The sequence below is a fragment of the Olea europaea genome, chromosome 10, assembly GCF_002742605.1.
Source record: "Olea europaea var. sylvestris chromosome 10, O_europaea_v1, whole genome shotgun sequence".
Taxonomy (NCBI): domain Eukaryota; kingdom Viridiplantae; phylum Streptophyta; class Magnoliopsida; order Lamiales; family Oleaceae; genus Olea; species Olea europaea.
In genome coordinates, this window is record NC_036246.1 from 5,507,131 (window position 1) to 5,521,707 (window position 14,577).

Here is a 14,577-nt window from a genome sequence, read left to right on the forward strand (position 1 = left end):
GTACAACGTGTAATTCGTCCTATCACAATCATTCACTTTTGCCATGTCCGCCTTTCTTCCCCATCCGCGTAGCAGTGATTTGATGAGAAGTTGAAAACATACCGTCCCCCATGGGTAGGCATTGAAAAAATCCAAGTCGTCAACAATGGAAAGAGTTGTCGAATTTATTCCTACATTTTGATCTCTTGAATTAAATACCCCTTCAATAATTAGTGCCAAACCAAGCTTGAAACGATCGTTATGGTTGGCACATTTCAAGAAAACTTTCTCCTAGTCGCTACAAGTTATCCGGTCCAGATTAGCAAACATTCTGTCCTGTAGACGTGTTTTCTCTAGGATTTTGTCAACTTCGGTGCCTTTAGGTATTGGACCAACTTCAAGCCGGTGACTAATGCGAACTCCGGCAGTCAAAATTGTGCGAACCTTTGGTTCACCTTAAACCAAGCCTCAAATCGCTTTTGGCAGACCACCGATCTCTTTACCATTTCATGAATTAATTGAGCGGATAATTTCAGCTCCGGTAACCTTGCAACATGTCTATACAATTGTCCTCCAACAGACACTTTTGTTGTGGTCCAATTTGTTGAGGATAACTGTTATGTATTTTGTGTTGCTGACTTGTGTGACATGAGCTGGAACACATTCTTCCTCCGAAATTTTATGTCGGTGTGACATACTCATCTACAAATCAAAACAAATGAAAACAACATTTTTAACAAATTTAGTTCGTGAAAAGTGTGAAATGTGCCAAATGCCTGAAATTACTGAAATGTGCAAAATGCATGCAAACACGAAAGGATAAAAAAACGTGAAATGTGCCAAATGCACTAAATAGTCCAAAATGTATGAATATACTTATGAAAATAATTTAAAATGTGCAGAATTTGCCAAAATGCAAAAATGCACCAAAATTGATGAGGACATCTGAAAATTTAAAAAAATAAAAACAAAGAAAAGCATGTAACAAAATGCACGTAAACAATCCAAATTTCACAAAATATAACAATAAGGTCATAAAAGGAAAACAACCTTAGATTATCAAGGAATCACTCACAAGTGCAAGTTTCCATCAGAAAGTTGATTGGGAATTGGTCTTACATCTATACTAGTTTTTTGCCCGTATAATGCACGGGTTGTGTTATTTTGAAGGTAATTTTAGATTCTTGAATGTTAAAAATTGAAAACCCTAGTTTACATTTGATCGGTTGGAGACCCAAAGGCTGCACTTACCAAAGTAAGGGACTCCAGCTAAACAGTTCAAGAGTGTATAATAGCAACACAACCTGTGTCATTTCATCATATTTATTGCCTAACTTAGATGCGAAATATGCCTCAAATGGAGTATTCTTCACTTTGTACTAGTATTATTTATCATTTAGCAGCATCAAATTTAGTTGAAATATAGATTATATCTCAAAGCAAAAGATACAATAACACCGACAGCAAAAAGTACAATAATTTTCCTGATTTCTTTAAACACGTTGCGATAAATACAAGACTTTACCTCTTCAACTTTTTCGACAGTAGCTCACATGTACAACTTTTTATCTCAAATTGTATCAATAGTTAGTATTTGCTCGTCTAATAGAATCAAGACACTCAGTGATCTTGACATCAATTTATGTAATAATACAAGTCATAGAATTTAGGAAGAGGGGAGACTTAGGGAAGTGAGAAAATAAGGAAATAAACTTACTCTATAGCACTGGACTCTGGAGTGTGGTTGGCAAACGGCAACTGGGAAACGAAGAGAGAAACGGATAGGCTTGTTGTCGGCGGGTTGGGTCGGAGTGAAGAATTCTGTGAAGATTGAGAGTGTGGTCGGCAAACGGCACTGGACTCCAGAGTGTGGTCGGCAAACGAGAATTAGGAAACGACAAGAGAAACGGACGGGCTCGTTGTCAGCGGGTTGGGTCGAAGTGAAGATTGAGAGACCGAGAGTGTGAGAGTTGAGAGGACTTAGTTTAGGGCTTCTTTTATTTTTTCAATCCCCACCCCCCTTTTTTTTAGGTATTCGGGTCGAGTTCTATCAGGTTTCCATTTTTGACCCATAACCCGCACCTACCGGACCTAGGCATTTAATGTTGATTGACATTTGTACGTTGATTGACATTTATAATGATATGGAAAATTTTGAATCCTTGTGTGGAAATAGAATTTGCTAACAAGGGGATTTTCGTCTACATAATTGAAAAATGGACATTGACAAAATTGTGGACATTTTTGCAAATGATTAGGTGAAAATGGACATTATGTGAAATTTCCTCTTAAATTAATCTCCCTTATAAAATAATGAGATATTTTAAAAAATGTCTAATTTCATGGGTGTCAATTGAAAAATGTCCACTTTTTAAATTTAACACTAAATTGTCTATTATGCCCTTTATGAAAAAAAGAAGCTATTTATTTATTTTTTTGGGTAATTAGCACAAAACGTTCCTACCTTTCGATATTTTTGTGGAAAACGTTTCGTTTTTTGGACAATTACACCCTCACATTTATCTTTTTTTGCGTAAAACGTCCTTCTGTCAATTTCCTGTTAAAATGTTCCGTTAAATCAAAAGGTAATTAGCACAAAAGGTCCCTACCTTTCAATATTATTGTGCAAAACGTCCTTACCTTTCATTTTTTGACATAATTAGCACAAAAGGTCCATACCTTTCAATGTTATTGTGCAAAACGTCCATACCTTTAATTTTTTAGCATTTTGACCCCTACTTTTCACCTTTCATTGCGAAAAAGGTCATTCTCATCCATTTTTTCAATAAAATGACGATTTTACCCTCCTATTCAAATAAAACAAAAAGAAAAGATGAATAACTAACTGCAACCATAATCCTTAAATTTTTAAAAAATTACAAAGAAATCATAAATTCCCAACCACCACCACCACTTTCACAACCTATGAAGCTGCCAACTATAAATCAACATAATACCACATTTCTGCCACCATTCCCACCAGACTCTACCACCGTAAATGTGGTTGTTTTGGATAGATTGGTGACCAATGCTATGGAGGAGGATATTGGGAAGAGTAAGGTGAGGCTGCTGGTGGTGGAGTCCGATAGGTGTTGTGGCTGAAAGGTAGTGCTATATGGATCTATAGGTGGTGGATTGGTGGGGTTATGAAAGTGGCGGTAGTGGAAAGTTTAGAATTTATCTGTAATGTTTTGAAAAATTTAAGACTATGATTAAATTAATTATTTATTTTTCTTTTCTTTTCTTTTTGTTTTATTTGAATATAAGGGTAAAATCGTCATTTTATTGAAAAAATCGATGAGAAGGATATTTTTCGCAATGAAAGGTGAAAGGTAGGGGTGAAAATGTTAAAAAATGAAAGGTAGGGACGTTTTGCACAATAACATTGAAAGGTAGGGACATTTTGTACTAATTATGCCAAAAAATGAAAGGTAGAGACGTTTTGCACAATCATATTGAAAGGTAGGGACCTTTTTTGCTAATTACCTTTTGATTTAATGGAACATTTTAACGGAGAGTTGACAGAAGGACGTTTTGTACAAAAAAAGGTAAAGGTAAGGGTATAATCCGTCAAAAAATGAAAAGTAGGGACGTTTTCCACAAAGACATCGAAAGGTAGGGACGTTTTGTGCTAATTACCCTATTTTTTTCAATTTGTTACGGATTTCGAGAAGTAGCTTCCATGAGAAGCTACATTAAAATGATGTTCTAGACATTTTAAATGTCATTCTCGATATTTGAATCCCGTTTATATTTTAAAAGTACACATGTCAAATCACAATATTAAATGTTCTCGACATTCAAACGTTATTCTCGACATTTTAAATATCTAAAATGACATTTTATTCCGAATATGACAATTCTCTATACTTGAAATGTAATCTCGACGTTTCTATGTCAATGAGAAAAATAGCATTAATTGTGATTTGACATGTGCACATTTAAAATAAATATGACAGATTATGTGTCAAAATTTTATTGGCTAATAATTTTTTTTGCAAAAATGTTCATTTCTTGTATTTGTGTGAAATCATAAATTGTTCACATGGGTATTTTGGTCCAAAATATTCCAAAATGAATATTTTTGTAAGGATTTGTGAAAGTGGACACTTTTACAAATGGACATGTGAAAGTGGACATTTCTAGCAATTTCCTCTAAAATAATTAATCTTAAAGTAACAAAGCTGTGATCCGAATTAATTCAGTTGTTTTTCTATCAATTAAGCATGATTAAACACTTGTGTATAAGGTTTACAACTGTTAAATTAATTGTCTAATTCATGAAACTTAAAACTGACGAAAGTGTCGGACATTTCGCTAGTGTATTTAGGAAGATAGAAAGAAATGCTTAATTATTATTGGCCTTAAGACAGGATGAGAATATAGGAATATAGTCCCATGTTCTTTGGCCCAAAAATTTGTGCGTGACAAATCGAATTAGTGACAAATGGAATTAGTAATAGGAACCTTATCGTACTAATATATTTATCAGCTTCGCAGCATATACTATAAATGACACCCCATCTTGTCTTTGTAGTACAATTTTTCAGAAGTTAAGATCCGACAATTTTCACGTCGAAAAAGGGAGAATAAAAAAAAAAAAAAAGATAAAAATGTAATTTCAAATGATTCAGATTTCTGGATATTGATGCCTGTCCATTCTAGTGTTATTTGTGTCAATGTTTCAAAATCTACCATGATTATTCCCAAATAAATAAAAAGTACACACAAAAGGCCAGAAAGTTTGAGGGGTCATTTAGAAGAGGGTTTTGGTGGGCTTATTGGTCCATATCATGGTGGGTCTTTGATTGGGCGGAAGGTAGTCATGGAGAAACATGTAGCTTCATTCTGGGCATAATTACGAAACTTCGTTCAGAATTACTGAATATGTTACCCAACAAATAAAAATTACTTGTTAACTATTGGGCCCAGAATCAAAGAGTTAATTAATTAATTTATTTTTAGATGTAAAAGTTCGATGACAAGATGTGTTAAAATTCAAGGTGAAATGCAGTGGTGTATGCTCTTCCAAATTTTACTTTCCTTCATATGTAAAATTTTAGCATCAGCATAATTAAGTCCCTGTTTGACTCTCTTTAAATCAAAATTCTTTATTTTCATATTTATTGTCAACTATATACTCGCACAATAAAATATTTTACGCATAAATTAAAAAAATATTTTCCTGCATTTAACCTCATATTCTCCAAAAAATTACTATTCAAAATATCATTTATCTTCATTTATCTTTATACTGGCCTTCAAATAGGGGCTAAGTATTTAGCCCTGTGTCTGGTCCCTATTATTTTCAACCACACATTCTTCAATAAAATAATATTACACATAAATCTAAATTTTTTTTCTATTCTATAATGACATATTTTTCATCAAAATGCTATTCTAAAATGTATTTCGAGCAAAAATTGGAGCTCAAACATGCTCTTAGTATGGTATTTAACATGAAATTAATTAGGAAATCTTAAAAATTCGAACCAAACGTGCCCAAGGAAACGCTGAGAAAGAGATTTGAGGCAATAGGTTGTGGGCCTTGGGCTTTTATCACAATCCCCATCTTTGAATAATGAAATGGGAATGGAATCGCATTAGGTGCACGGGGGAGTTAGATTTTCTGTGAAGAAGGTGCACTGGGTGCAGTCTGACTTGCAGTACCGTTTGACCAATATTGTCTTAGTCCTCAACACGTGTCGGTCAACAACTGATTAACCCAGCATTTTGTGTCAGAATTGTGAAGACTTATAGCCCATTATGGCGTGTCATGGCTAATGCAAGTTGTCAAGAGCACCGTCCACCTAACGTGTCACACACAAAAATGATGCCTCCAAGTTGATTTCGGTCCGAATTAAAATTCGATTTTCATTTAATTTAAATTGAAGTCAAATAATTAATATTAATTACATTTTTAATGGATTCCACAACTTTTCAATTACATATTTCAAAAATTTCTATTACAATATATTAAAAAAATTTAATTTTAATCCATACCAAACATCTTCTTAAAACAATCAAATTCATTTAAATAACAATTCATAAAATATATTTGAGATTCATTTTGATAGTAGTGCATGTTCATTAGCGTTTATGAGGATTGATTTTCTGATCGTTAGAAAGAAAAGTGGATCCCACCTATGAGTGAAGAAGTAAAAAATAACGATTGAAATGATGAAATAACGATAGAAAAAATTGACTTTTTTGAGGTGAAAACTGGACTAAAAAAAGGAAATAAAAATTTGGCTTGCAAATCTTTAAAATAAATTAAACAACTATTTTATCTACAAATTTAAAAGTTTTAAACAATCTTTTTCAAACGCATTACACTGTTTTGTCTTAGAGCCAATTTTAAAAAAATTTGGACAAATCATGAGAGGCGTATCTGTAATATTGCAGGTCGAATCCTGCTAGCTGTACAGGCTTTATTTTCAGAGGGTCTGTACATGCCACTCACAATACACGAGGGTGGGTAAATTTTATTTATTTATTTATTTTTAAATAATCACCCCACCCAGGCATCTGAGTGGGTCTGTATAGGCCTTGTGAAGCAAGCAAAATTCTTGCAGGTGCTATGTCGCATGGGACCTAAATGATACAGTAAAACATTGTTGGAATTTTGACTAGACTCAAATCAGATGGGACCAAAACAAACAGTAGGAAACAGTGTCTAAAACTGACTATACATTGTTTGCACGTGCACAAAGTGTTTGATTCCATCACTACATTATTAAGATTTCTCACTTTTGGGACTAAATCATAAAGAACTAAAAAGTTGGCACCCCCCCCCCCCAGCACGTCTAGTGGCAGTGGACTTCATTACTTCAGTGCTTATTTTTATCAAACATAAAAATTTAAACATTTCCAAAACTTCACAATTTTATGAATTGCTACCAACACTCACCCAACAAGGAAAGTCTTATCATGTAGGTACATTACAGGAGGTTGTTGCATCTCTTCTGACGAGGTTTCAGATCACCTTCACGTGGTAACCAGTTAACAAGCTAATCAAATTCACACTCCCCATTATCCTCTGTTGGATTGAAGTGAGTCCACATGTAAGATAGCTGAGGTGAAACATCACTTCAACCAAAAATGTCATGTGGAAGCCGACATCTATGGCCTAAGCGAAGTGCCACACATGTTGCAGGGAAGAAGTCCGAGGCAACTAGCCTCCACATTAATAAAAGGTATCTCCCACTTCACATCTTCTCAAGAAATCTTTCATACAAGATCCCGCACGATTGATTGATTGACGTCTCAATAACAGGAGCCTAAAACGTCAAATCATCATCCTGCTATCTAGAGGTCAGACCCAGACACTATAGGCTGGCTACTTTTCGAAAATATTGAATTCTACTTAGGCTTGTGATGTATGGATTGACACCTCAACCATCAGATGAGGCTATATGTCTCTCCATCCAACTATCAGCATCACACCTCCTCTATTTTCAAAGCTCATATTTAGTGTTATTTGAAGATAATATAATTTTAGACTCTGAAAACTATAAGTTTGCTCATAATATATTCACTTCACATCCTCCCGAATCTGTCCTTTTTACTCTTATGTCATTACCACATTTCACACTCAAGCTCTTATATGTTGACCGAATTGATTGTTGAAGTGCACGGGACGCCTTCCCACCATTGGAAAAGGTCACACACAACTAATAGTTTGTTCAAGTTACAAGAATAAGGTTTACGTGAATATGAGAAGAGTATAGATTTGTTGACCACATTTATATTACGAAAAACGAGGTCAACAAAGGTTATTTCAATTATTACTATGATTTATGGCATTATGCAATGAATATAAAAAAAATGTTACTAATAAATTTATATAGAGTCCAAAACGAAGGACAAAGTCTACAATGGAGGACATTTTAGGTGTCTTTTCAGTGGGACAAACCCACATGCATTCATTTTGATTTTTTTATCCCCTTATCAGAAGTAGATGCCACAGTGCCGCGAGACAAATAAAGCATTTGGAAAAGACTGAAATCGTTCAACTTATTGTTGTTGTGTCCACATGAGCTTAAAGGAGAAATTAAGGACTCATTGATAGATGGGATCTTCGTCTTCCCCAAATATTAATATGGATTTAATCGTTGTTTGCTCTGGTACGTATAGAATATAGGTACATAACAGCTCCCCAAGAAGTAAAGTTTTATGTCTCATTTATCAAATATATTTAGGTAGGAATAAAGTTGAATTCACGTTGAAAAATGAGACTCTTAATAAGAATGACAATGAAGCACGACAGAGCTGAGAGGCCATTACCAACATGTCTCGTTGTGGATTCTCATCCATGACTAATGGGTTCAAAAACCGTGATTTGAGATTGAATGACCTTTAACTCAAAATAAATAAATAAATAATCAAATCTTAAAATGAAAGACAAAATAATTATAGAAAAATCTTTTCCCTTGGATAAATAGAAATTTATTGAGTTTACACTATTTGTAACATACAGGATAAAGATTATGAAAATGTTATATATTTATGACCTATGTCCTTAGGATTATCTCTTTTTTTTTTCTTTTTTTTTTTGATCGGTAGGATTATCTCTTTGACTAGATGATTGAGAATGAGAACGTCAAAGCAAGTTTGACTATTGAAATATATAAAATTAATTGGAAGTAATTTTTCTAGACCTACCTAAACATGCACAATTATAACTGTTGAATCAAACCGGAAAGTAAAGAAAAGGAATAAATCAAATGATGAACACTTGTTATAGATCAACGAATAAAGCCACAATTTTCATAGTAAGATCTTGAACTAAAACTTGAAGAGTATTTGTCATGCATAAACAAGACTAAAAATGACTTGGTATTTACACTTGGAAGAAAAATGTAGTAAATCCAAGAACAAAAATCCTCCCCTAATTCTTGAAATTTCTCTAATCTTCTTCGTCCTTGTTTTGATAAATTTAATCATGCCAGCAAAGAAGCATTACTATACATCTTCTCATAATGTATAGCCTTCCTCTTTGTTCTTTGAGAAACCTTCCCAGTCTTCTGCTTGACTTTCTCTTCTTTGATCCTTCTACAGATTCACTGCTCATCTTCATATATGTATATAAGCACTTTTCACTGCTTCAATAATAGATACAGATCAGAAAATTGCAGATATATGGCTGAAGTGAAGTGAAGTGAGGTGAGGTTTAGCGCTAGTTTTTCTGAGAGTTAAGTGGGCTGTGTCTTCTAATGCAACTGAGTCTTAGCTTCCAAGTGAGGGGCAAAAGCCATTTTATAGAGGCCATAGTGCTCTTGGAATTTATGCCCACTTCTCTAAAATATGCCACGTAATCATATTTAACAACATTAATTGGGATATCATCCTCCAAGATAATTGGTCGGTCCTTAGGGATAAAAAGGCATACAGTATCCAGGAAAGTTTGATTTAGTTTATTTATTTATTTTTAACCTTTTCTTTTGGTATCCATTCTTTCTTAATAGAATGTAGGAAGAAACTAGGATGATTCTTAGTTTTTGTTATGGAATATGATGCTTGGGTATCCAGGCAAAGATAGATTGTGTCTGTGGTCTAAGATACGTTGCACGCAAATGTAGAAAATTGTCTATGTTGTTTAAGATACATTGCACTAAAATGGTACAATATAAGTGAACTAAACATTTTTTCATAAATTGCTTTAGTATCTTACTATTCATATGTGCTCCTAAAATAAAGGGGAAAATAGGGCTATAAGCAGGCTCGGCCATGTAAGGCCCTTTTTGGCGGTGGCTTACTTGTATAGTGACCTTTAATTATTCGTTGCAACGCTGTTTTCAAGGACTAGCAAAATCGAAATAGCGAAATTATTTTGAAATCTGGTTTTAATTGTTAACTTCCGATTAAATTATAAATGTTTTATCTGAGAATTAGAATCCAAAACAAATATTCAGGGCATTAATAAATATACTCGTGCAGAGCAAAATCGTATGTTCAAGTTCAACAAAGGTTCAAGATCAAGATAATTTAAGAAAATCCAAAAATGTGGTCCCTACTCCCTATTGTGAGTAGTTGGTAAGAAATTAAGTAAAAAAATTCGATACATGTAGTATGGTCCAAAAAGAAAAAGCAAGGATGATTATATGTGCATTTGATCTTCTGTCCACAGTGGACATGAGGACATAATAGTGAAAATTGCAAAAAAGGGGGAAAACGGCCACATTAAAATTACCCTTTGGAGAGGTCCGTTTGATATCTAAAAATTGCTCGACAACAATCGGACAAGTGGGGAAATATAAGTGATATAGTGAAGTTTTTGAAATGTACTTCTTTTAATGTGACTTATTCAGAGGTTTTTCTAAGTTTACAGTCCACGTAAAACCGTACACTTAGTCTCCTTATGTGAGGGGGTGTCACGTTTAGTGTACAAAATGTTGTACACCAAGCATGGTTGTTCATTCAGAGTGGTGAAGTAGTCAAACTTCAATGCGACACCTATGCATGGGATATATTAGCCTCCATTTTGTGCAAAAATTAATGGGTGGAATAATATTTAAAAAAAATGGGTGGTTGAAAAAGAAGAAAAAAATTTTGATTTATGTATAATATTATTTTATGAAAGATTGTGTGGTGAAAAATAGAAGGGAGAAAAATAAAATATAATGGAATGAAAATTAATGGATCCAAACGGGACTTAATGCGTGGCAGTGAGGACTCGATAAATGAGACAGACATCAGACATTTAAATTTTGAAAAAGCCTGCAAAAAGTCTGGAATTCACAATAAATTGCAATTAGTTGTCAGAATAATGACTTTATAATTACGACCAGTTTTAATTAATTAAAACCTGTTTCAGTAATTCGGGTCTATATGAGTAAAACATGTTTTGTTTTGTTTTGTGCTCCCACTGATTTCGTGCTGCAGAATCTGCCATTCGTTCTCGTGTTGAACAGAGATTTTCTTGCAATTATTTTTGGATTAAATTGGATGTACAGGTGATGAAGTTACAGACCTTCTACAGGTCACTCTCATGAAGGTCGAGCCCACGCGGGACCCGATGCATTAAAAAATGGCCAAAAATAACACCGACCCCACCCATTGTGATTGATCTGTGAAACATCTGTAAAAATCCTCCCTGTAACTACAGCTTGGTCCATTATTTTTTCTTTATGGTCTTCTCTAATGACTTCTTGCAAAATACTGCTGGATTGTTTTTAAAAAATAAAAAAATGCTTTTGTAATAGATTTTTATTTTATTTTATTTATTATTATTATTTTAGAATCTATGATTAAAAAATAAGATTTTTTTTTAAATTTTCGTGTAATACTATTTTATTAAAAAAATGTATAATTAAAAATGAGTTTGAAGAAAAATAATTTTTTATGTAACGAAATTATGGAGTTCAAACAAGGGCAGTCTTACCAGCATTTCTGTTGAACTTTTAAAAAGTTTATTACATGTTTCGTTCCTATTTCTTAAAACTCATTTTTAATCACATAATTTATAGGATTCAACATTTTTTTTTTAACTTTACGAGTATATATTTCACCAACATTTATCAAAATCTAATAATAATATAATTTTTATTCAAACCAAGGAAGGGCTTAATTAAAATGTAGGGAGCAACTCTTTTCTATCCCTGTCCCTTGCCGCTAAAAGCCATAGAGCTAAAGGTAGATTCTTTTTTCACTTATTATGAATTAGACCTGACCAAGTAATGCCTCTTTCAGATTTGATCCAATGCACTCCAAAAATTTTCTAGTATAATCATTTGAAACTGTTATACTACATATTGTATAGTATAAAGAGACCATAGGTGGTAAGGGTATTCTTAGAGCTTGTTTCAAAGAGATTATTTAAAAATAATTTTTTTCACAATATATTTCACGTGATAATAACCTTTTCCTATTTTTTTATTATTTTTTTTTAAATTCTCTCAAAAATATTTTTTAATTGAAAAATCTCAGAAATAAGCTCTTGATATGACTTAAAATATTGCATGATAATTTTGGTCCACATTTTGGCCCTGGTTTGATGGGGATTGAAATTATGTTTTTAGATGATTTCAGTAAAAGTTGATAAAATATATAATTGAAAAGTTGTAGATCCTCTAAAATATGTAATTAAAATTAATTGTTGATTTTAATTCTTACCAAACGGTACTTAGCCCCTATTTGACAACCATTAAAATTTTATTTTTGATGAAAATGAGCTTTGGAATAATTATTTTTTAGACAATGTGAAGTTAAAAATTAGGAAAATGTTTTAAATTTACTTATAGAATATTTTATTGTAAGAATGTGTGATTGAAAATGACTTTGAGCAAAAGAAAAAAGAGTTTTGTTTTGATGGATATTAAATAGGAGCTTAGCCCTTGTTTAGTGGCCATTTTTTGGAAAAAAATATTATTATAAATAGTTATTCTTTTTAGAATGTGTGATTAAAGGGTATGAAAATTTTTTGAGTTTACGTGTAGAATATTTTATTATATGAATATGTGATTAAAAATGAGTATGTAAAAAAAAAAAAGTTTGGAGAGAGTGTGGGATAAACAAAGGCTTAATATCTTACTTTTTATGTGGAGCCTAATTATCATTCGTTGAGATGGAAAAAGAGCGGCTCTTTTAAGGGAGAAAATGGAGATTAAATTACACTCAACTAATGCCTGGAATTTCAACTGGTGGACTGGGTTCTTGGTCCAAGTGTTTGAAGCTGGTTCGCTCTGAATGTGTTGTAAAATAACACAATCGCACAGTACGAGAAGGGCATGATAGCACGTGACAAACTCATGAGGACATGGCCCCTAACCACATTAGAAACTGCTACCTAGATATTTGCCTGTGCTGAGTTCTTCCTCTGAAGAAGCTTCACTGCTTATTCTGAACCGTCTGATTGGATAAAATTAATTTGTAATGTGACCATCAAATCTTTGTTTTGATTTGTACTAAAGATTCTTAAGTAAAGAAACATACAATTCACTGAATATGTGCAGTTTAAGGGGAATTGATTTAAGACTTGTTTGTTAAGAAAGTTTTAGCATTAATTAGGTAGATTGATTAACAAAGTTCAGCTGATCAGATTACTAAAAATCCTTTTGGGATTTGGTGTGTCTCCTTATTAAAAATATAGATTTTCTTGTCGCGTGATAGGATTTTGCTGATTTTGGAATCACGAGATACATTTGACACAATCAAAGCTTGATTCAAATGAAAATAACTGGTGATGGTGGCTCTAATTAAGAATCGTTTTCAATTAAGTTATTGTAGATACAATGGAACTAGCTGTTGGATCTTCTATAACTTCAAATGGGGCTTGAATCTATGTTTAAACTTTAAGTCATCGTAATTCAATTCGGACCAACCACCTTAATTTAATTGCAACTTAAAATCCATTCTTCGTAAATTATTATCGTTATACTACATATAGTTATAGTTTGTGACACTATTCATGGAGAAGGATAACATATAAATAATATTTACAACTATCATTTTATCTTGTATACGAAATCACATTGACATATTAGTAAATGAACTGATAAAAATGTATTTTAACTACTGGACTTCAAATTTATTCAATAGACTTGACTTGTTATTCAAACTATCTTATGAATTAATGTTGTAAATGGAAGCTTGTAATTGTTTGAGTATGTGAAGCTCAATGATTTGCATGAACTTCATGTTGGAAACAACTTATAAAAAGGGTTATGTAAGGATTGACTTTTGATATATTTGTTTGACCAGTTTTAACCCGCAAGAGCGTAATCAAAACACAATTTATATAAATGAAAATTTGGACAGAGTTTCGATATAAAGATTACGCAAAACAAGGATTAAGAAGGAGTAGAAATAGAGAATAATACAAGGCGAGATTTATCTCTTTCCTTAAGACAAATTACCCCGCTACGGTGCTCACGGTGAATGGCACTGGTTTTCCAAGATACAATGGATTCACAATTTGTGGTAGCAGCACTTCAAACCACAAGAAACCGACGAACTTTTTACAGAATTTCCTCTCTACAAAGGAAATATATAAAATGCTATAGAATTAGAAATAAGAGAATTGCAAGAGAAGAATAAATGTTCAATGCAATTGGTGTACCTAAAACCATGTTCATAGGGTTCTATTTATAGATGTAGAAAGAGTGCAAATGAAGTAGTGTGGGCCAAAACCTGCACATTTCGAAAAGTTGCAACACTTCATTTCTTCCAACTTTGGTCCGCAATTTCTCATTCATCTGGAATTGGTTTCGAGATTCCAACTATACCAAGACGATCTAGTCGACGAGTAGAATAAGTTGGTATATTTACTTTTGTAATTTGACTATCGGATCAAGTCTGAATATTTGGTCGAAGTTGACACGTAGTCACACATTTTCCATTTTTTACACACCTTTTCATTTTCCAATTTTTACACACCTTTTCATTTAATATTTGAACCAATTCCTACAATCTCCCACACGAATGGAAATTCGGGTACGTATATGCAAATGCGATGATATAATACAATGTAGAGAGGGTGCAAAAAAATACTGCATCAGGGATTGTGGCTTCTGACCTTGAACCTCCCTCAGTGAAATACTATCGAACTTACTCGGCTAATTGGTGAACCATAGGTCTTGAACCACTCAGTCTTTGGTG

The 14,577-nt window shown here is 33.1% G+C and overlaps 1 protein-coding gene across 1 annotated transcript; it reads right to left on the reverse strand.

Annotated features, from left to right (window-relative positions):
• Window positions 1–8,724: 8,724 nt before the first annotated feature.
• Window positions 8,725–9,195, reverse strand: LOC111402609. Its single transcript, XM_023030988.1, has one exon. It carries the CDS (start codon window positions 9,056–9,058, stop codon window positions 8,918–8,920), a length of 141 nt encoding a protein of 46 aa, XP_022886756.1. The 5' UTR covers window positions 9,059–9,195; the 3' UTR covers window positions 8,725–8,917.
• Between the last annotated feature and the right edge of the window lie 5,382 nt (window positions 9,196–14,577).

Bases quoted from the DNA above. Each gene is read 5' to 3' on its own strand.
- LOC111402609 (XM_023030988.1), bottom strand. From the start codon at position 9,058: ATGAAGATGAGCAGTGAATCTGTAGAAGGATCAAAGAAGAGAAAGTCA.